Source organism: Arachis duranensis, chromosome 6, assembly GCF_000817695.3.
Source record: "Arachis duranensis cultivar V14167 chromosome 6, aradu.V14167.gnm2.J7QH, whole genome shotgun sequence".
Lineage (NCBI taxonomy): Eukaryota > Viridiplantae > Streptophyta > Magnoliopsida > Fabales > Fabaceae > Arachis > Arachis duranensis.
The window spans coordinates 88,423,470-88,444,327 of record NC_029777.3 but is presented as its reverse complement, the minus strand read 5'-3'; the positions used below and the strand labels follow the sequence as shown (position 1 = coordinate 88,444,327).

General features: G+C 34.6%; 3 protein-coding genes across 3 annotated transcripts; 2 read left to right on the top strand and 1 right to left on the bottom strand.

Annotated features, from left to right (window-relative positions):
* Positions 1 to 1,724: 1,724 nt before the first annotated feature.
* Positions 1,725 to 2,444, top strand: LOC107494519 (uncharacterized). Its single transcript, XM_016115560.1, has 2 exons — positions 1,725 to 1,850; positions 1,986 to 2,444. The coding sequence occupies exons 1-2, from the start codon at positions 1,725 to 1,727 to the stop codon at positions 2,442 to 2,444; spliced, it is 585 nt and encodes a 194-aa protein (XP_015971046.1).
* Positions 2,445 to 10,906: 8,462 nt separating this feature from the next.
* Positions 10,907 to 13,368, top strand: LOC107494527 (type III polyketide synthase A). The gene is made up of 2 exons (XM_016115573.3): positions 10,907 to 11,320; positions 11,882 to 13,368. Exons 1-2 carry the CDS (start codon positions 11,119 to 11,121, stop codon positions 12,844 to 12,846), a joined length of 1,167 nt encoding a protein of 388 aa, XP_015971059.1. The 5' UTR covers positions 10,907 to 11,118; the 3' UTR covers positions 12,847 to 13,368.
* Positions 13,369 to 13,437: 69 nt separating this feature from the next.
* On the bottom strand, positions 13,438 to 18,936 carry LOC107494528 (uncharacterized). Its single transcript, XM_016115574.3, has 7 exons — positions 18,357 to 18,936; positions 17,126 to 17,180; positions 16,703 to 16,777; positions 16,524 to 16,615; positions 14,927 to 15,008; positions 14,221 to 14,304; positions 13,438 to 13,804 (listed from the first exon to the last, which is right to left on the bottom strand). The coding sequence occupies exons 1-7, from the start codon at positions 18,731 to 18,733 to the stop codon at positions 13,691 to 13,693; spliced, it is 879 nt and encodes a 292-aa protein (XP_015971060.1). The 5' UTR covers positions 18,734 to 18,936; the 3' UTR covers positions 13,438 to 13,690.
* Between the last annotated feature and the right edge of the window lie 1,922 nt (positions 18,937 to 20,858).

Below are 20,858 nucleotides of genomic sequence, written 5' to 3'. Positions count from 1 at the left end.
CCTTGTGAGATTGACACTCACTCACCTGAGTTATTACTTGGTACAACCTGGTGCACTTTCCGGTTGGTTTGTGATTTTCAAAAATCCGCACCAAGTTTTTGGTGCCATTACTGAGGATTAACTGTGATTGAAAACTACCCGTTGTTTGATTACCTAGATTAGATGTTTTCTTACTTTATTTTGCTTATTTTTCTCTTTTAATTTTCAAAAATTGTATGCTAATTCCCTTAGTTTTATTCATTTTAATTTTCCTATTTTTTTCTTCTAATTTCAAAAATTTCTACATTCTTTTATTTAGTTAATTTTATTTTACTTCTTTTACTTAGTTTACCTCACTGAGAATTCTCTTTATTCTAATGTAGAGATTTCTACTTTTTCTTATTTTTTTGTTTGTTTATGAGTAGGAACAGGGACAAGGAACCTCTTCTTGATTTTGATCCTGAGATTGAAAGGACCGTTAGAAGACGCCAACATTAGGCTAGAGCTTATAAAGCCGATGAAAGTCTCAAGGACAATTCTAAGAAAGAAATTGAAGAAATCATCATGGAGCCAAACAACAACCACAATGTTACCATTCCTAATACTTCTAATGCTCCTAAACAAGCTAGGAGAACTCTTGGCTCCTACGCTGCTCCAAATTCCACTTTCTATGGCAATAGCATTGGTGTGCCTCTAATGAATGCTAACAATTTTGAGTTAAAACATCAGCTCATTACTTTAGTGCAACAAAACTTTTAGTTTCATAGACTCCTGCAAGAAGATCCAAACTTGTTCATCTCTAATTTCCTGCAGATTTGTGATACAGTAAAGACTAATGGAGTCCATCCTGATGTTTATCGGTTGTTGCTCTTTTCGTTTGCTGTACGGGACCGAGCCAAGTAATGGCTTGATATACAACCCAAGGAGTGCCTGGATATATAGGATAATGTGGTCAGCAGATTTTTCACTAAATTTTTTCTACCTCAGTGGCTGACCAAGCTAAGGACCGATATTCAGACCTTCAGGCAACAAGAGGGTTAATCTCTCTATGAAGCTTGGGAGAGGTACAAGGTTATGCTCAGAAAGTGTCTTCCCGACATGTTTCTGAACTGGATACAGTTGCAGATCTTCTATGATGGGATTACTCAGGTTGCCAGGAGGAAAGGAGTTATGGAACTAAATGCTCTGGATACCATTCTTACTCAGAATAAAGCCATGTCTCAACAGATAAATGCCATTACTCAACACTTAGGTGGATTACAAATTTCAGCAATCAATACCCAAGATGCTTCTTATGACATGAGTGGTGGATTTCTTCAAGGTGAGAATTTTGATTATGGTCAATTTTCTTATGAACAGGTTAATTATATGGGCAATTCCTCCAGACCTACCAATAGTGATTCTTTCTCTATGACTTACAATTCAGGGTGGAGAAATTGCCCAAATTTCGGATGGGGAAATCAACCACAGAAACAACAGAATTTCAATAATAATCATGGCCATCATCTAGTTCTCAGAAATCTTCTGACTTGGAAGGTTTAATTGTAGAACTCTCCAAGAATACTATTAGCTTTATGCAGAAAACTAGAGCTTCAATTAGGAATTTGGAGGCTCAGATGGATCAACTAGCCACATAAGTTGTTGAAATCGATAAGAGGTTCACCAATACCTTTCTTATTAACGAAATTCCAAACCGAAGAGAGGAGTGCAAGGCCATCACCTTAGTAAGTGGACAAGTAGCAGGTATGGAAGCACGGGTTACTGAGGAGCAGGTTGAAAAAGAAGCTCCGGAGGAAGTACAAGCCAAGAAGAAACACGCCCCTGATAGGCACCCTAACAACCCTTTTCCATTTGATGTTGAGCAATACAAGGTGAAGTCTCCAATGCCTGAGTACAAGCCTAAAATTCCTTATCCTCAGAGGCTTCAAAAAAAAACCAAGGACAAGCAGTTTTCAAAGTTCTTAGAAGTCTTCAGAAAGTTGCAAATTAATATTTCTTTTGTTGAGGTTTTGGAGAAAATGCCTCTCTATGTTAAATTCATGAAGGAGTTGCTATCCAAGAAGAGAACTTTAAAGGGAGATGAGATAATGGACCTAACCAAGGAATGTAGTGCCATAATTCAGAGTAATTTGTCAAGGAAGATGCCAGATACAGGGAGCTTTCAAATTCCATGCACCATTAGGAGCATAACCTTTGAGAAAGCCTTGTGTGATCTAGGAGCAAGTATCAATTTAATGTCCTTGTTTGTGATGGAGAAGTTACAAATCAAAGAGGAGCAACCAACAAGGATAGCATTACAAATGGCGGACAAATCTCTAAAATATGCACATGGAATAGTGGAGAATCTATTGGTCAAAGTAGGAAAGTTCTTCCTTCCATCCGACTTTATCATTCTTGATATGGGAGAGGATGACAATACTTCCATAATTCTAGGAAGACCATTTCTAGCAAATGGGAGGCTCTAATTGATGTAGAAAAGGGTGAATTAGTGCTTAGAGTGCATAAGGAGCAATTGGTCTTTCATGTCTTCAAAAATATGTGATAAACCACTATTTTATGGTTTATCTTGTGCTCAATTGAATGGTTTTTATCAAGTCTTTGCACACTTATTCATATAATTTTCATGGTTTTACATTTTCCTTCCTGATTTTGTGCTATGATTGAAAACATGTTTCTTTGGTCCTAATTTAGCTAATTTTAATCCTCTCTTATTACCATTCGATACCATGACATGTGTGTTAAGTGTTTTCATAGATTACAGGGTAGGAATGGTTTAGAGGATAGAAAGAAAGCATGCAAAAGTGGAAGGAATACAAGAAGCTGAAGGAACTGTAAAGCTGCCAGCCTGACCTCTTCACACTCAATCGCTCATAACTTGAGCTACAAAGGTCCAAATAAGGCGGCTCAAGTTGCATTAAAAATCTAACATCCGGGGCTTCGAAATGATATATAATTTGCCATAGTATCCGTACAGCTAGGCAACGCGCACGCATGCATCACGCGCACGCATCGTTTTTGCGAAAATTCAGCGATCAGAAATCGCCCCCAGAGATCAGAAATCGCCCCCAGCGATTTCTAGGCTGTTTTTGACCCAGTTTTCGGCCCAGAAAATACAGATTAGCGGCTGCAGAGTGGGGGAATCATTCAAACTGAATTTTTATTCACATAATTTTAGGTTTTAGATGTAGTTTTCTAGAGAGAGAGGCTCTCTCCTCTCTCTAGGTTTTAGGAGTTATGATTTCTTTTAGTTTTAGGTCTATTTCTCCTCCAATCCAGGTTCAATGTTCCTTTAATTTAGTTTCTCTTCTACTTTTATTTATTCTATTACTTTAATTTATGAATTCTCATGTTAGATTTGATTTCTTTTATTAATGCAATTTGAGGTATTTCAGATTTATTGCTTCTTTCTATTTAATGTTTTTATTTTGCGCCTTCCAAGTGTTTGATAAAATGCTTGGTAGGATTTTAAATTAGCTTTTTCTGTTCTTAGCTTAGATTGAGTGATTAGAGACTCTTGAATTGTCAAAATCTCTTGTTGGTTGGTGATTGAAACTAGCTAGTTGGCTTGAGATTCACTACTCTAATCTTTGATTAGGCCTTGTGAATTCAAGTTGATGTTCTTACTTGACTTACTTTCAATTGTTAGAGGTTAACTAAGTGATAGTAAAAGGCAATTACCATTCACAATTGACATTGATAATAAGGATAGGAATTCTGATTATCAATCCTTGCTAAGACTTTTCTTAATTATTATTTTGTTTCCTTGCCATTTTATTTTCTTGTTCCTTAATCCAAAACCCAAAAAGATACAATCCCATAACCAATAATAACTACACCTCCCTACAATTCCTTGAGAGAAGACCCAAGGTTTAAATACTTCGGTTTATTTTTATTGAGTTTTCTTAAGTGACAAACAAGTTTTTGTATGAAAGGATTATTGTTAGTTTAGAAACTATACTTGCAACGAGAATTTATTGTGAATTCTTTACTAGCAAAAATCCGTTTGTCAAAATGGCGTCGTTGCTGGGGAATTGCAAACGTGTGCCTTATTATTGGTTATTGTAAATATTTGCTTCTTGCTTGTTTGCCAGTTTTTGTTAGTTTTAAAACTTAGTTGCTTATTTTTACTAGTTTTTGTTTTTATTTTCTTTAGCTACTATGAACTCTCACTCCTTTGGCTGAGTCTGGTTACCATTGTGTTGCAAGAAGAGGAGATTACAATGAAAACATGCATCAAGGTTGGAACGACCAAAGAAGGGAGGAACCACAAGGATTTGATCAACCCTTTTGGCAACAAACTCCTCCAATGTGTTACAAGCAACAACCATTCTGTGATGCATATCAAGGCAATGGTTATGGTGGACCCTTCCGTGACAATCAACCCCCACCACACTATACCTATGAGCCCCTCCTCAACATAACTTTGAACCACCATACTCACAAGCTCCCTACTACCAAACACCCTCATATGATCCTAATCCTTACCCACCATACCAACCACCTTATGAGCCATATGAACCATATCTAGAACCACCCCAATTTCAACCCAATTACTCCCAAGAACCACCACCTCCATATACACCATGTCCATATCCATCAATTCAAGAGCATTATGATCCCAATTATGTTATCCAAGAGGAACAAGAGTCACGGGATCGTCTCAAGGACACACTGGATCAATTTCAAGCAGCCGTTCATCTATTGGAGCAAGTGGTAAGCCGAAAAGCACACGAAGCTTCCATAGCTAAAGAATCTCAACTGGAGAACAAGGAATTGAAGTGTGTTACGCAACAAGTGGACAAGATGGAAACTGTTGAACCGCCATATCCTTATTATGATGGACCACCCTCATATCATGAACCTTTCCTCCCAAATAATGAACCCTCTTATCCATCACGATCTCCCATGGATGACACTATAAATGTTCTTCTTCCAGACGAAAGAGAGATGCAAGGGACGACACAAGAGTTCCACGAGAATGTGCTAAATTTTTCGGCCGCCTTGGGCGAGTTAATAAGTCGATTAGCCTCCCAACAGCTGGACACTCAAGGAACTCCCATAGCTACATATGAAGAATCTAATGAAGCATGTAGCATGGAGGAGACACTAGAAACTCCAGTGGACAATGACGAACGTGACTTTGTATTGGAACAAGTGGAGGAAGCCGTAATAGCTGAAGAGGAAGAAGTGGTTGAAGACTTGGGAGATGCGTAACCTCCATGGGAAAGCCCAGTCATAGAGCCTCCTTCTAAGGTGTTTGATGTTGATGTTGAGGAAGGTGTACAACCTTCAAGGCATATCATGGTTGAAGACTTTGAAGAGGTTGATCAAGAGATGGAGATTAAAGAAGAAGAAGCACAGCCTCCCATACCCTTGGTAGGCAACGAAGAAGAGACTGGATTGGAGGAAAACTACAAGAGGAAGAGGTTGAAATTGAGGAGGCTTGCAAAGAGGTGGAAGAATTCAAAAAAGAGCACAAGGGAGTGGAGCTTGCACAATCATTTGAAACACCTCTCCCAAACCACTACTATCCAATACAACATTCAATGGGTAAAATTCTTGTCCTTAACCTTTACTTTCCCACTTGAATATGGGCTACTGGAGACAGATGGTCAACTTAGAGCTCTTTGTGACATTAAGCGTAAGAGGGATATGATAAGTGATAGGAGCTGTCATGCAAGGTTAACTATGGTTGTATGCTCTAAGTTGAAATGCAAAGGTTGGTGTAGAACTCGATTGAATGGGTCTAGGAAGTTGTTTGTAAGTCTCAGTGAGAATTCAGATTGCTTGCCACCCAGTTGGAACAATGATGATCAACAAGAATATAGGTGCAAAAGTAAGGTTTGGGACCCCGAAATTCATTCTAGCAATCAACACTCTTGGGGCCTTGTCACTTGCTTTAACTTACTTGAAGACTTAATGCGCCTAGTTTGGGATCTCGGAGGCTATTGGAATTACAAACATTGGTGGGGATTCAAGGATCAGTACAAGCACAACCACCATGACAAGGAGCTCATCAAATATCCAACTTAAGGATAATAACTAAAAGTGCTAGGTGGGAGACAACCCACCATGGTATGATTCTCCTTTTTATTAGTTTTAATTTATTTCTGTCAGTTTTCATTTCCAGTTCTGCATATTTACTTTTCATTCTTAGTTTTATTTTGTTTTATTTTTATTAGTGTTCATTCATTCATTCTGCATCATCACCTGCATTCTGCATTAAAAAAAAAGAGGGATCGACGCTCAAGCGTCCACGAGGTGCACGCGTCGTATGTGTCTGCACAACAGACCAGAGAGTTGCGTGAGAGACACGTGGGAGGGGTACGTGGCACACAAGCCACCTCACACATAAGTGTCCCTGAGACGTACGCGTGGGTAGGGAAATCGGCGTAATAAGCATACTGACCCGAGAGTTGTGCTGCCCTCGCACTGGAACTGTGCTAGAGGCACAAAATCACCCACGCGTACGCGTCCATGACGCATGCGCGTCCTTTCGCTTTCAAACCACCCACGCGTACGCGTGATCAGTGGCGGAACTTGAAACAAAATTTTGGGGGGGCCAGATAGAAGATAATTGTCAAGATTTTTTTTATATGGATCTCATTTAAAATAAGTTCGTCTAACCTAATCAGTTTCCCCTTTCCCCTTTCCAAGTGCATTCAGCCATTCACCCACCATTGCCACCAAGCTCCAGATTCCAGAAACCACCGAGCCACCCACAGTCATCCACAGCAGCCGCGACCACCACCGCGTTCTGCTTCTCGCTGAGCCTGCCTCCTCGTCGCCGAACGTCGCCGAGCTCGCCGAGCCCGCCTCCTCATTCACTGTCGCCGACACCGCGTCCTCACTCGCCACCGGTAAGACTCTGTTCTTGTCTTCTTGATTTATTTGCTGCCTTCTGGGCTTCTGGGTTCTGATTATGATTTATGAGCTTGCCTGCTCTATGCTTGAACTTGCTTCCTTCTGAATTCTGATTATGATTTATGAGTTATATGCTTCTTGATTTTGATTTTTTGATCTCGCCTCCCTCTGAACTTGCTGCCTTCTGATTATGAGTTCTGTGCTTGAACTTGCTGCCTTCTGAGTTCTGATTATGAGTTCTGTGCTTGATTCTTTACTGATTTCGATTTATTTGCTGCCTTCTTGATTTACTATTTTGATTTATTTTGCTGCCTTCTTGATTTTGTGATTTCGAATTATTTGCTGCCTGCTTGATTTACTGATTTCGATTTATTTTGCTGCTTCATGATTTTTGTTTTTGATTTTCTGAGGTTATTTACTCATGATTTTGGATATGTTTTGCTATTTCTGAATATGTTTGCTGCTTCATGATGAATAATTGAATATGTTTGATGCCTTCATGATTTTTGTTTGCTGCTTCATGATGAATTATTTATTTGTGTATGGTTTTCTGAAGTTGTTTTCTGATCTTTTGAATGTAGAACATTATGGGTTTGTCATTATGTACTTTTTTTTGTTTAGTTATAAACTTTTATGTTTGAAGTTGTTTGTGAACCTCTAATATTAAGTAATGGATAATTTATTATGTGAAATTTTAAATTTTATTAAATTAGAAATTATTGAATTTATATACTTAAGATTATTTTAAGTTTTTTAATAATTTTATTTAATATTTAATTAGATCAATTGAATCCCAGTCGAACCAATAAATTATTAAACCAATAACTTTATCGATTTATTAACCGGTCCGATTCTCGCGACCTTGATTATATATGGATGTTATTTTGCTTCATTTATCGATAGTTTTCCTCGGTTGTTTAACTTGTTTGCTAACTATTTCCTTCTATTACGATATAGGGCATGAAATTATTGCCAACTTGACTATAAAAAGTTGTTTGGCTGATCGAATGTGGATGTATTACGACTTTTTAATAAACTTTGGTCCTTCAATCAGCTCTTCATTTTACATATGATATTATCTTTGTTAAGACTTTAGTTAATAGCATTTTATATAGTGTTTTAAATTTAAAAAATATTTTAAAATTTATATTAAATTATAATTATTTTTTAGTGTGTTTATTTATTATTTTATTATCGGTTAAATCGATTGAAGTAATAAATTAGTAATTAAAATGGTTCGATAATTGATCTTATTTACATAACCTCATAACAGATTTGTCATGTACTTTTTAAGAGATTTTTCTTTTATTAACGGCAGCGTCTTGTTGGCACCCTTTTTTTTTTTGAAAATATTGGCCTATCTTTTATGATCGGCAAGGTGTCTAATTTTTTTTTTAAATATTGGCCTATCTTTTATGATCGGCAAGGTGTCTAATTTTTTTTTGCGGACATCTATCCCATTTTGAGTGAAATAATAATTCGGCTTCTAAAATTTTGATGAAAAACAACGCGATCTTTTACAATTAAAAAAGGTCTATTTCGTAATGGAATTGCCTAGCTACCATGTAAGAGTAATGAGTTGGCCGTTAAATATTATATTATCACTGCTAAATTAGTTGTTAGCTATTTCAGAGAATAAAATTATGGGCCAAAATGGACAATTTCTTTAAGGGATCGTACTATCTTTTGTAAAAATAGGTAGGGATCAATTAGTTTTTTATTCTTTTGTATATCTACATATCTTATGTGTATCCTGTTTTATATTTGGATTAATATCTATACTTTTTAGATAAAAATAGAGATGAAGAAAAAATTAGTAAAAAAATATTACTAAAATAAAGAAGAAAAAAGAAAGACAAAAGAAAAAGAATGAATAATGGAAAGAGAGAAAATAGGAGAACATGATTTGTATAATTTTTGTAGGTAGTTATGTTTGAAATGGGAATAACAACGTGTTTGTGTATTTCCTTTTAGCCTACAAGAGGTATTAAATAAATGAAATGTAAAATCAGTGGAAAAAATAATAACAAAAATATAAACGTTAAAATAGACTATTACAAAATAATAACAAAAATATAAACGTTAAAATAGACTATTACAAATTACTACTATTTGCATTAGAATGATTATAGATAACAAAATAGGAGGTAGTTTTTATTCAAAAGTGTTACGTATTCAGGTGTTTTTATTAATTAAGTTAATTAAGTTATTAAAATTTAATCTTTAGTTATTTTTTTTCTTTTTCTTTCTTCTTTTTTAATATTGTCGCTGTTATTATTACCGTCGTCGTTGTCGTTGTTGTTGCTATCATCGTTGTCTTCTTCTATACTGTAATAAATTAGAATTTATTTAATTATTCTTGATAAATTAGTGTGAGTTACTAGATTATTAACTTCGAATACTTGTGTTATTTTTTTATATCGATATTTGTGTATAATTATACAGTTTTTTGTTTTTTTTTTTTTGATTATGGTTATTTATAATGATCTTAGTTTTTTTTAATTAAGTTGTTTGAAAAATTATTAAATTAGTGTTATTTTATTATTTTGATTTTTGTGTTATATATGTGAATTTGTGTGCTATACTAAACAAAAATGTGTTATACTTAAATATTTGTGTACTATGATAAATAAAAATTTGTTTAATAATATCTGTTAAATTAGTGCGAGCTATCAAACTATTAGCTTCAATTACTTTGTGTGCTATGAAAATAAAGGGAGGTGTGTTGTTTCACTTTATTTGATTTACTATGAAGCACAGACACTTCTTTGATTTGTCGTGTTCTCATGTCGGACACATTTCGAACATGACACATCGACACTCATCCGACACGCGTGTCTTCTATGTCCAACCGTGTCGTAATAAAAAATAAAAAATTTTTCTTCGGACACGCTTGCACAAACCTAAATACTATCACTTGTCAGCGTGTCCGGTCTTATTCTTAACATGTATTCTTGAAATGAGTTTAAAAATAGTATATATTATTAATTATTAAAATAATTAAAAAATAATTTATATTTTAATATCAATAAAATACTAAAATATCATTTCAATTTATCTAAAACATACTTTATATTTTATATATATGCTGTGTCCCCGTGTCTTATAAGAATTTTAAATTCGCGTGTCCGCGTATTTCGTGTTGTGTCGTATCCTGTGTCTGTGTCAGTATCCATGCAGGCCATCGTTGAGCTTTTCAAAAGCAATTACATTCAAAGCTGATTTGCACCTCTTGCATCTAAGGGCAACATTCTATGAACACAAAGGAGTTGTGTTGGGTGCACTTAGAGATTGTCATGCCACACTTTGGGAGACCCTAACCACCATAAAATGTTAAAACTGCACATTAGAATTAATAGCCATGAGTTATGATGACATACTTAAAAAGAGTGTCAACAGCATCTTTTTTTGTGTGTGTGTTTTTTGGAAATGAAACCTATAATGTAATTTTAGCTTGTAATAAATGGTGATTGGTTTACACACCATAAAAAAAATAAATGTATAACAGAATTCAATAAAATAATATACATATAAATTTTAATGTAATAAATTTTGTGTGCTGTGCTTCAAAGTTTATGTGTTATGATTAAAAAATTTGTGGATTATATGCAAAAAATTATGTGCTATATTGATAAATTTGTATTTCATATCAATTTTTATGTATTATACTTCAAAAATTTGTGTGCTATGTTTTGAAATTTGTGTGTTTTTCAACAAAAATTGTTGTGTCGCAGAAAGTGTAAAAAGACTTGCACATACGGTGCAAGCTCTTTGAACTCTGCGTTAGTGGAGAAGGCATTTTATTTTTTGTTTTAAGAGTGATTTTTATTGTAATTGGACTAATTTGATTAGACTTAAATGCCAAAAAAAAATTTGTACTTGCGGCATCACTCGTTTTTATTTTACTATTTATGTTAAACAACCATTATGTTGACGATTTCAGATGTCCACGTTTATTTTGTTTATTTGACTCCAAGGTTGAAAATTGTTAAGAGTTAGAAATGAATTCGGTGCTAGACAGAGAGAGAGAGAGAGAGAATTTTTGTTGACCTATGAAATCTCTCATGTCTCACACATTCAAACACTATGAACTGAAAAAAATGTTACCAACACACCATCAAATTAATGTTTCCAACTAGCATGCGAGACTTGCTTGACACCAACTTCTCAAATAACAAGCCAAGCTCCTATTTATATAACCCCATAACTCTTAATTGCATAAGTAAGAAATCTATATTAAAATTCAAGAACTTGTATTGAAGAAAACTCACAAAGATGACACAAGGTAAGTTGAATGGTAGTTCCAAGGAGCATGCTGCATGCACTAGGCGTGTTCCTACGCCAGGGGTAGCAACAATACTTGCAATAGGGAAGGCATTCCCAAGCCAAATCATCCCTCAAGAATGCTTAGTGGAAGGTTATATTCGTGACACAAAGTGTGAGGATTCATATATTAAGGAGAAGTTGGAGCGTCTATGTAAGTCCAAATATTTATATATTCTTTTTTTGAAGTACGGAAATTGACACAATTCACACGAAACATACCAAATGTTTAACATACATGATACATGTTATGATATTAATACATAATATAGATGTGCATATTTTCAACAATTATATGATTTTTTTAGGAAATTATAAATGTTTGACTATTAATAATTACCACTAACTAGAGTTAGTTTAGTAAAATTGAGGTTTATTATTTTAAATCTATTAATTGTTAAAAAATCGAATTAATCAAGTCGGTCTATTTGTTTTATTGATTTTTTTTAATATTTATTGATGTTCTGATAACTAATTTTTATCTTGACAAAACTAATTTAATGATCAATTTCCGGTTAAACTGATTAAACTAGACTGTTCAATCCAGTTTTCAAAACATGTGGTGTCTTTATGCTTTATAGCTCTCATGGATTAATTGATTCAACCTTACTCCTAGCAAAACTTGCTGGCAATATTTGAACTTGCATTGCACCAGGAAATCTGATTTGTTAACGCAACACATAGCTTGATGATTTGTGATTGTATGTTATCTCAGGTAAAAACACTACTGTGAAGACAAGATACACAGTGATGTCAAAGGAGATTCTAGACAAATACCCTGAGTTGGCCACAGAGGGCTCAGCAACCATAAAGCAAAAGCTGGAAATAGCAAATCCGGCCGTTGTAGAGATGGCTACCAATGCCAGCCTTGCCTGCATCAAGGAATGGGGAAGGCCTGCACAAGACATCACTCACATAGTCTACGTCTCGTCCAGTGAAATTCGGTTGCCGGGAGGAGACCTCTATCTGGCCAATGAGCTTGGCTTGAGGAGCGATGTCAGTCGAGTAATGCTCTACTTTCTTGGCTGCTACGGCGGAGTCACTGGCCTAAGAGTCGCTAAGGACATAGCGGAAAATAATCTTGGTAGCAGGGTTCTACTCACAACATCTGAGACTACTATACTTGGCTTCAGACCCCCCAACAAATCTAGGCCTTATGATCTCGTTGGGGCTGCGCTTTTTGGCGATGGAGCAGCCGCAGTTATAATTGGAGCCAACCCTGTTTTGGGACAAGAATCTCCCTTCATGGAGCTCAACTATGCTGTCCAAAAATTCGTGCCGGAGACACACACTGTGATTGATGGTAGGCTCTCTGAGGAGGGTATAAACTTCAAACTCGGACGAGACCTTCCTCAGAAAATCGAAGACAACATCGAGGAGTTCTGCAAGAAGCTCATGGCTAAGAGCAACATCAAGGATTTCAATGAGCTATTCTGGGCTGTTCATCCCGGGGGACCTGCAATCCTCAACAAACTAGAGAGTACACTCAAATTGAGCAGTGAGAAGCTTGATTGTAGTAGAAAGGCACTAATGGATTATGGGAATGTTAGTAGCAACACCATATTCTATGTGATGGAGTACATGAGAGAGTACTTGAAAGAAGGAAGGGAGGAATGGGGTCTCGGATTGGCGTTCGGTCCGGGAATTACTTTCGAAGGAATTCTCCTACGTAGTCTGTAATCTTACAGCTCCAGGTCTTGGAGATTTAAGCTTCTCTACCTAACCTTTTCTTTACCAGAACAAAATTTAATCTTAAACAAGCATTTGTCTTCATATAGCAATTGGAAGATGTACTAAGTGGTGTTCTGTTATGGTGGTTTAAGATGTTTTTCTAACAATAAAGTATGATGTAGTAAATTACTATATGAACATCAAGACCAAAAGTTATTTGGTTGGTATAGCCTTTGGATTTTGGGTGAAATGCAATGAATTGCCAAAAGAACCCTATGAATGCAATACTTTTTTTTTTTGGGTAAACTACCAAAATCGCACCCTATTTTTGGAAATGCTAACCAAAATATTTTGAAGACATTTTTGTGGTTAACAAAAGTAAGATCAGCATATTAAAAATCGGGGTCAATTTTGGTAGTTAATTCACATCGATGCCAATGAAATTTGAACCTCATAATATTATGCATACCCCTCAACCTTCACTGAAATAAATGGCTACGGTTCTCAGAATTGGAGTAATCAGATTTCTAGCAATAAAGTGCAAACGATGGAGCAACCTACTAATCCATGAGCAACCAAACAGGTCTGGGAATTTTAGCATGAATTTACAACCACATAAATTATGTCTTGTCCCATTAAGTGGATTCAATTACATATATCAAATCCTGTCAATGAAGCAGGAATTTACTATACATATATTTTTACAATCTTGATTGAACAACATCAATGCTTACAATTTTTTTGTTCTTTTTCTTCTTAAATGTGTCAATTAGATTAATCTAAGAATCATGAGGATTTTACTTTTATTTATTAGTTGTTCACAACTTCCACAAAAGACTAATTTTCATGGATGTCAAGAGGACCTTAGATACTGCCGCCATTCTTCAGGTGTTCCCTTTCTTATTGTCAGCATTCTTAGAGCTGCAGAAGTTAGAGGCATGGCGAGTATGTCATACTCCTTTGGGGCCTGAAAAAGTGAAAAACACAGTAAAATTTACTATTGTAACACGTTGAAAAAGATAGTATGTCTCAATTAACACATGTAATTCACTACTGATTTTAATAGCTAGCAACATGTTCATGGTATTGGTAGCATGATGACACCCAATTATGCCAAAACATCATTTGAAAAAAGGGTGTGATTATTTCAGTTTCTGAATAAAATGATTTTACACCTCAAATCTTCTATATAAAATTGAAAAAGTTGATTTTCTTTCTAGAAGTTACTTAAAACAGACCTTTTATGAAATTCTGATTTGCTTTAAAAAAAAGTTATCCAGATATATGAAAAAAAAATATTTTTCATTTGATAAAGTGATTTTAATCTTTTATGACGAAATGAGCACAACCTAAATATTTTCTTCAGATATATGTAACTAATACCTTCGGGATCTTATTTAATGTCATTTTTGCTTCCTCCAAAGTTTTCTGACCTTTCTTTGAGTTGCACTTGGAACAAGCAGTCACCTGAGTCAGCATCGATAACACTGTTTAAGGAGTTCTTTACATAGTCTTTGGAATGCTCACAAAAATTCCTCCCTCCCTAAACTTATCAATAGGTAAACTTACAGTCAGGGGCGGAGCTAGGTGGTGGGAAAGGGGGGCGATGGCCTCCCCTAATTTTAATTTTTTACATGTAAATTATATGTAAATTTCAGTTTAGCCCCCCTTAAAATTTTATTTTAGTCTTAGTTTATTGTATAAATATTTTTGGCCCCCCTCTAATATTTTATCTAGCTCCGCCCCTGCTTACAGTTTCAGGCTATAGGCTATGTATTTTTTCCTTCCATGACAAAAGTGTGTTTGGTTTTTAATAGAACAGTGAGCAATGAACTCCAAAACTAATGTCAATGGTCATCCTATCGTTTCCAGTAAATATATCTTCAGCTAGATACGCAGAATTTTCTTAGGTTTCTGTTGGCTGATTATATAGGGAACAAATAAAACATGGAATCAATGGCTCTGATGAAAAAGCTTGTGTTCACAAGACTAGCCAATATAATTATCATGTAGATTTGCATACCAAATTTTTTTATAAATATGAAAACATTAATTATCAAATAGTTAACAGTTTCTAAATGTGTCTTACTAGATTTTCCCACGTCCATTCTCCACCTCGTGCAGTTGGCACCACATGATCAATGGTCAAATTCTCATGTGACGAGCAATACCTGTTAACAAGATAATATCATGTCGCTGCAAGAAATCTATTCTTAATATATAAAAGTAGATATACAAGTTTACCCACATTACTTTTAAGCCACTTCTCTCTTCCTACTAATGCCATGTCAGTAGCATTGCTTACTTGGCAAAACTTTAGAATCAACCACTAATTTTTTGACAAATCAACTATTATTTTCAAATTAGCAAAAAAATAAAATATATAAAAAAATATATCACTAATAGAAATATATGCAAATTTATAACCTACAAGAATCCATATGCCTATATTTATTATATTTTACCGTTATAAACAATCTATTCTTAATAACCCCAATAATTAATTTATTTATTTTTATAAATAACTCATTAAATAAATAAACATCTATTCTTACAAATGCCATAATAATCTATTGATCATAATAAATTTTAAGTTACAAATCTATTCAAATTTCATATTATTTGAACTACTTGTATAAGTCTCTTATTACTATTTCTTCAAATAATATCAAATTTAGCACAAAAAATTATTTTCGCACTACACAACATCTCAAACTTACTCAATGAAACATTATTTTTTGGACAATATCACCAAACAAACACAATTGATTTATCAAAGTTCATGTGGTTCGTCTATGAAAAATATTAACACCCAATGAAGAAGAGTTTCTTTACTTAGAAATAATTATATTAGATGAAAAGGTACAAAACAAACATATTTATTGTATTTTTAAATTGTATTTTTTAAATTGAACATTTTCTAACCTATTTTGAATTTGTATCACTTGAGACATTGTTTGATAGAGTGGATCAAAGAAAAATATTAACGGATAATTTTACTTTATACTATTTCAATTATTCTTATTAAAAATAACTTATTTAAAAAAAATTTACACATTTTTGTTCTTTGTATTGTAGATGTCATTGAAAAACTGCATGTACATCAAGAGATTAAGGAGAAAGAAAACCACACAAATTCAAGACACATTTTCGGAAGAAGAACATACATGCAAAGATGGAACAAACACAATAGAAAGTGCATATAACTCAACAATTCATAAAAAATATGCCTTCACAAAAATCTACGATAGAAAGAAGAAAACAACAACTCTAACAATAACCAATAAAAAAAAGGAAGACGAGCGTCACATAAGAAAAAAATATCACTTTGTACAACTCTAACATCCAAATCTTTTGTACTCCAGATTATTTTAAACAAAATACCTTTTAAATTTAACTTTAGTTTACACATTTAATTCTATAAAACATAACCATTTTTAATATTTATTATATACTATCATTAATTTACCGTACCGCCCGCACATCACGCGAGTCTCATTCTAGTTGTATCTGAAGTCTAAACTAACTTAATCATTTAAACGGTTAATTTGGACAGGAAGAGGAAATGAAATGAAAAAAGAAAAAGAAAGAAAGAAAATGAAGAGAAGCCTTGTAATGTGCTGAATGACTGAATCAAACACATTTAACTCTGTTAGAAATCAAATATTAATATATACATCACTTACTGACAGGTGTAATTGTCCCGAAATAGTATATTTTTCCGACTAAGATTGTTCTTCACTATTCTTCTTTTAACAACCTGAAGTAAATGAGGAACCTGCATGAAAACAAAAATATGTTGAACTCATCTATCAAAGGGAAAAAAAAAATCAAAATCAAATCAAAATCATTAATTAGTACATACCCTTAAGACAGCTGGTATATAGAAAGATCCACTCGGGGAGCTCACGGTCTTAGCATAATACTCTAGTACATCTGCCTGGTTAAATCAAGATACGAAATAAATACTTCAATGACATATTTCAGTGTCTAAAAAGAATATTGAGAAAGTCAAAAGTTGTTTTGAATCGGCAATGCATGTGTGTGTGCAAGCACACTGAACTCGAGGGCTGGAAAATTCAGACCATTTTAGATTACACAGCAACAAAACTTGTTAAGGTGGTATCAAAATTAAACTATAAACTCTGCTTCCAATTTGAAACGAGAGATTCATGAAAAGTATTGAAAAGCACGATATACGGTGGAAGATGGAACTAATTTGTAAACTATAAACAAATTCTCGAATAATTGCATGTAATTTTCAGTATCATAACAAGGAAGAGCTGACCTTCTCCATGAACTCCAAACATATCGCACGCTTCCAGCCTACAACATTGACTGGCCTGAAGCATGATGACATCAGTCAGAACCAAAAGCAAAGAACTGAGGAGTTGTCTTGATATTGGTGACTATACAAGAGAAAATAAATTGTTACAAACTTCATATTATCGGCACACACTGAACACTTAGGCTATTTCATCCCAAAGACCCTATCATTATTAACTGAAACCAATAGGGAAAAATTGCAGCACATTACTTTGAAAGCAAGGGTAACCGACTAGTCCTACCAATTTTGCTTCTTACATTGAAGTTATCTTGATTTAGACAGTAGCGGCCTTTGCGCAACAGCAACCATAAGATTGTTGTCTTGTGACCTGAAAGTTTCAGGGGTAATCCTATTCACATGTACCCTCCTTAAACCCCACCAAGTAAGAGCTTCATGCATTGGGTCACCCCATTTTATACTTAAGTAGCTATGATTTCAGAAAGTCGAAAAATATATTGAGAGACACAAATGTGTGTGTATTCAGGTGCTCATAGAGTCCACAACTAACACAAGGTGCACCAGTGCAATGAACATTACCAATAATAAATATGCCATAAAATAATCAAATAACGGAAAGAAAAACTAAAAGGGAAGAAGTATACAATAATTATCAATAGTCACATTTACAAACTTCATTCAAGCCTGAAAAGATAAGGAGAAAAGAAATCCAAAAACCAATACATCACTGAAGATAAAAGGTCTTTCAATTTCATAATACTCTTTGCTAACTAATCAAACCCAACCTCTCATGATCTTTCAATGGCACTATCCCCTAGTGGGATACTTAACACCACTCCAAATTCATTTCAACATGAAACTCAAATAGAAGTCTTGCAATCTTCCTAGAGTAACACAATTATCTCCGCACAAAACTCAATAGAGAGCCATTTGGAAAGGCTCTAAATCATGTCAAATGAATCATAAAAGCATCATACTAGAACACATGAACCACTAAATGGTTCAAGGGAGTCCCAAAAATCAAATACTTCCAAACTAAAGTATTAAGTGGTAAAGTTATAAACCACTAAATGGTTCAGACGCCATATTTTGATCCAAAATGCATCTATGGGGCTTCCTATATATATATATAGTCACTTAATCTAAACTTAACTAGGATGAGACTAAACTATGTATCTGCCAACTGTGGAAATGAAAGAAAATAAGTATGTATATATTTAAAGAAAGAAGTGACCTGTATGATATATCCAACACTAGACCCCGGAAGCAAGACAACCCATCATCCTCAAACACATCATCAACATCACCATCTTCATAAGAATATTCATGTTCATCCTCATCCTCATCATCATCATTATCATAACATTCCTCATGAACAACTTCATTGCCATTAATACGGGGTGCCTTAGCATAGCAACGGCTAATTCTTCCTCTATGAGAAGATGAAGCATGGTAAATTCTAGCAGAGGAACCAATATACCTCACCCTTCTCTTGTGGGTGTGAATTGATCTGCACTTGTAGTGAAAAGGGTCCTTGTGACCCAAACAAGGTGATACGCTTTCGCCATTGAAGAGAAGCTTCAAGCGACCATGCGTTGTGAACTGTGCCATGATTGATGATACACCCCTCTTAGTTGCAAGTAGCAAAGTTTGAAGCTTTGAGCTTAAAAGCTTAGAAACTGTGCTAAAAACACAGATATTTATTGGGTATTGGTTAATTATTCACAAATCATACTATCATAGGACCCAAGAGAGAAACTTGAAAGAACAAGAAACCAAAAATATAGTGGCGAATGCATTTTTGTCACGGAAAAAACTATCACCACACATTCTCTATTTCTCTCTACCATGAATGCTACCGATATCCTCTTTTCTCTTCATTGACAAATATGCCCATCCAAAATTGGGAATTACTGAATTAGATATTGTACTTTCGATTATTGAGGTTTCTTATTTATTTAAATTTGGAAAATAAATCACCCTCGTCGTTGTTAGGTAAAAAATTTGGTTATTGTTACCTAGATTATTTTTTTATTTGTATTTTTTTATATAGTAAGAGTACATAAGGAGTACATAGTATATAAGGGGTTATAACTCAAATATTTTTTAAGGAATTTTTCATTCTTTTCAAAATAAGAACAACTTATTCTTTTCCCTCTCTTAGTCCCTTCTGGCCATCAACATCACAGCTTGAATAGCTTAGGGCATGAAATTTTCTTCATGGTGCGATGAGCGTGGAAAGCAATCAAGCTGTGAATCTAGTTGCCAATTTTGCCATTTTCTTTCTTTTCCTAATTTTTCTTTCGAAATTTTCTTTTCCCTTTTCTTACCTCTTCCTTTAGACTCACCCAATAGAGTTTGATGAGAGGCTATTTCACAAGATTCTTTCTTGTTTGAACATAGCTGTTCCGATCAACGAGTTAGAAGGAAGAAGATCTGGATCCTCATTATTCTGTGATTCATTGATTTCTCAACAATGGCAGACAATCAGAGCAACGCAGTACAGATGGATGTAAATGCACTAGCCAATCTCCTCCATCAACTCACTACTCTTCAGTCTCAGATTTCGAAGAACAACACAAGTCCAATTCAAGATCAATCAAGCCCTTATTTTATCCATCCGGGAGAAAATCCAGGTACACCGATTATTTCAATCGTGTTAACACCTAACAATTATGGTAGTTGGAGTCATGCTATGATTAGAGCACTGAGTTCGAAGAACAAATTGAAATTTATTGATGGTACCATAAGAAAACCTGAGAATAATAATGTTGAATCTGAGGCATGGGAAAGATGCAACAATTTGATTGTTTCTTGGATCAATCTTTCATTAAGTCCTGGAATTCGTGATAGTGTTATGTGGAACAATGTTGCTGTTGATTTGTGGGAGGAACTTAATCACAGGTACTACCAAGGGGACAGGTTCAGAATTGCAGAACTCCAGGAGGAACTTTTTGCCATCAAGCAAGTTGATCTGACCATCATTGATTATTACACAAAGCTCAAACAGATCTGGGAGGAGCTCAACAATTTCAGATCCATTCCAAACTGTGTCGGATGTGCAGAGTCATGCTCTTGCGGACTATCAAAAATAAGAGAATACAGAGATGAAGATCAAGTAGTCAGACTTTTGAGAGGATTGAACAAACAATACTCTACCGTCAGATCACAAATCATGCTCATGTCACCCCTACCAGACCTAAACACAGTATTTTCTATGCTAACACGGCAAGAGAGACAGTTGACCAACATGAACAACAATAAAATTTTGTTCAATTTCAATCAAAATACAACTACATCACAAGTGCTCAATTCCTCATCTAATAGAGGCAGAGGAAGAGGGCGAGGGAGATCAAGTCAAGGTGGTAGAGGGCGTGGAGCTAAGATAGTATGCTCTTATTGCAACAAACTTGGCCACACAGAAAATGTGTGCTATAAGAAACATGGGTACCCCTCCCAGTTATGGAGAGTAACATTATGTTTGGTTTGATATAAAATGAATGGAAGGAAAATGGGTGAAAAATAATGTTTTTTTTTATTTGGTTATGAAAAAAATAGAAAGAAAAAAAAAATTTGTACGAGTCCATTACAAAAATTTTCTTTCCATCACAAACAAGAAAACAAGAAAAAAAAATATTATATTTTTGTGTTTTTAATACTATCTTTAGTTATAGTATTATTAACAAATATTAATATAAATTTAGTTTTAATATATTATTATAATAAAATTTTATAT

What these genes read in the sequence shown, in the direction of transcription:
- LOC107494519 (XM_016115560.1), top strand. Translation starts at nt 1,725, where the DNA reads ATGGAAGCACGGGTTACTGAGGAGCAGGTTGAAAAAGAAGCTCCGGAG. An exon ending in TTGATGTTGAGCAATACAAG is followed by an intron (nt 1,851 to 1,985) that starts GTGAAGTCTCCA and finishes TCTTTTGTTGAG; the next exon opens with GTTTTGGAGAAAATGCCTCT.
- LOC107494527 (XM_016115573.3), top strand. Translation starts at nt 11,119, where the DNA reads ATGACACAAGGTAAGTTGAATGGTAGTTCCAAGGAGCATGCTGCATGC. An exon ending in GGAGAAGTTGGAGCGTCTAT is followed by an intron (nt 11,321 to 11,881) that starts GTAAGTCCAAAT and finishes ATGTTATCTCAG; the next exon opens with GTAAAAACACTACTGTGAAG.
- LOC107494528 (XM_016115574.3), bottom strand. Translation starts at nt 18,733, where the DNA reads ATGGCACAGTTCACAACGCATGGTCGCTTGAAGCTTCTCTTCAATGGC. An exon ending in GTTTGGAGTTCATGGAGAAG is followed by an intron (nt 16,778 to 17,125) that starts GTCAGCTCTTCC and finishes TGATTTAACCAG; the next exon opens with GCAGATGTACTAGAGTATTA. An exon ending in CATTAAATAAGATCCCGAAG is followed by an intron (nt 13,805 to 14,220) that starts GTATTAGTTACA and finishes TCACTTTTTCAG; the next exon opens with GCCCCAAAGGAGTATGACAT.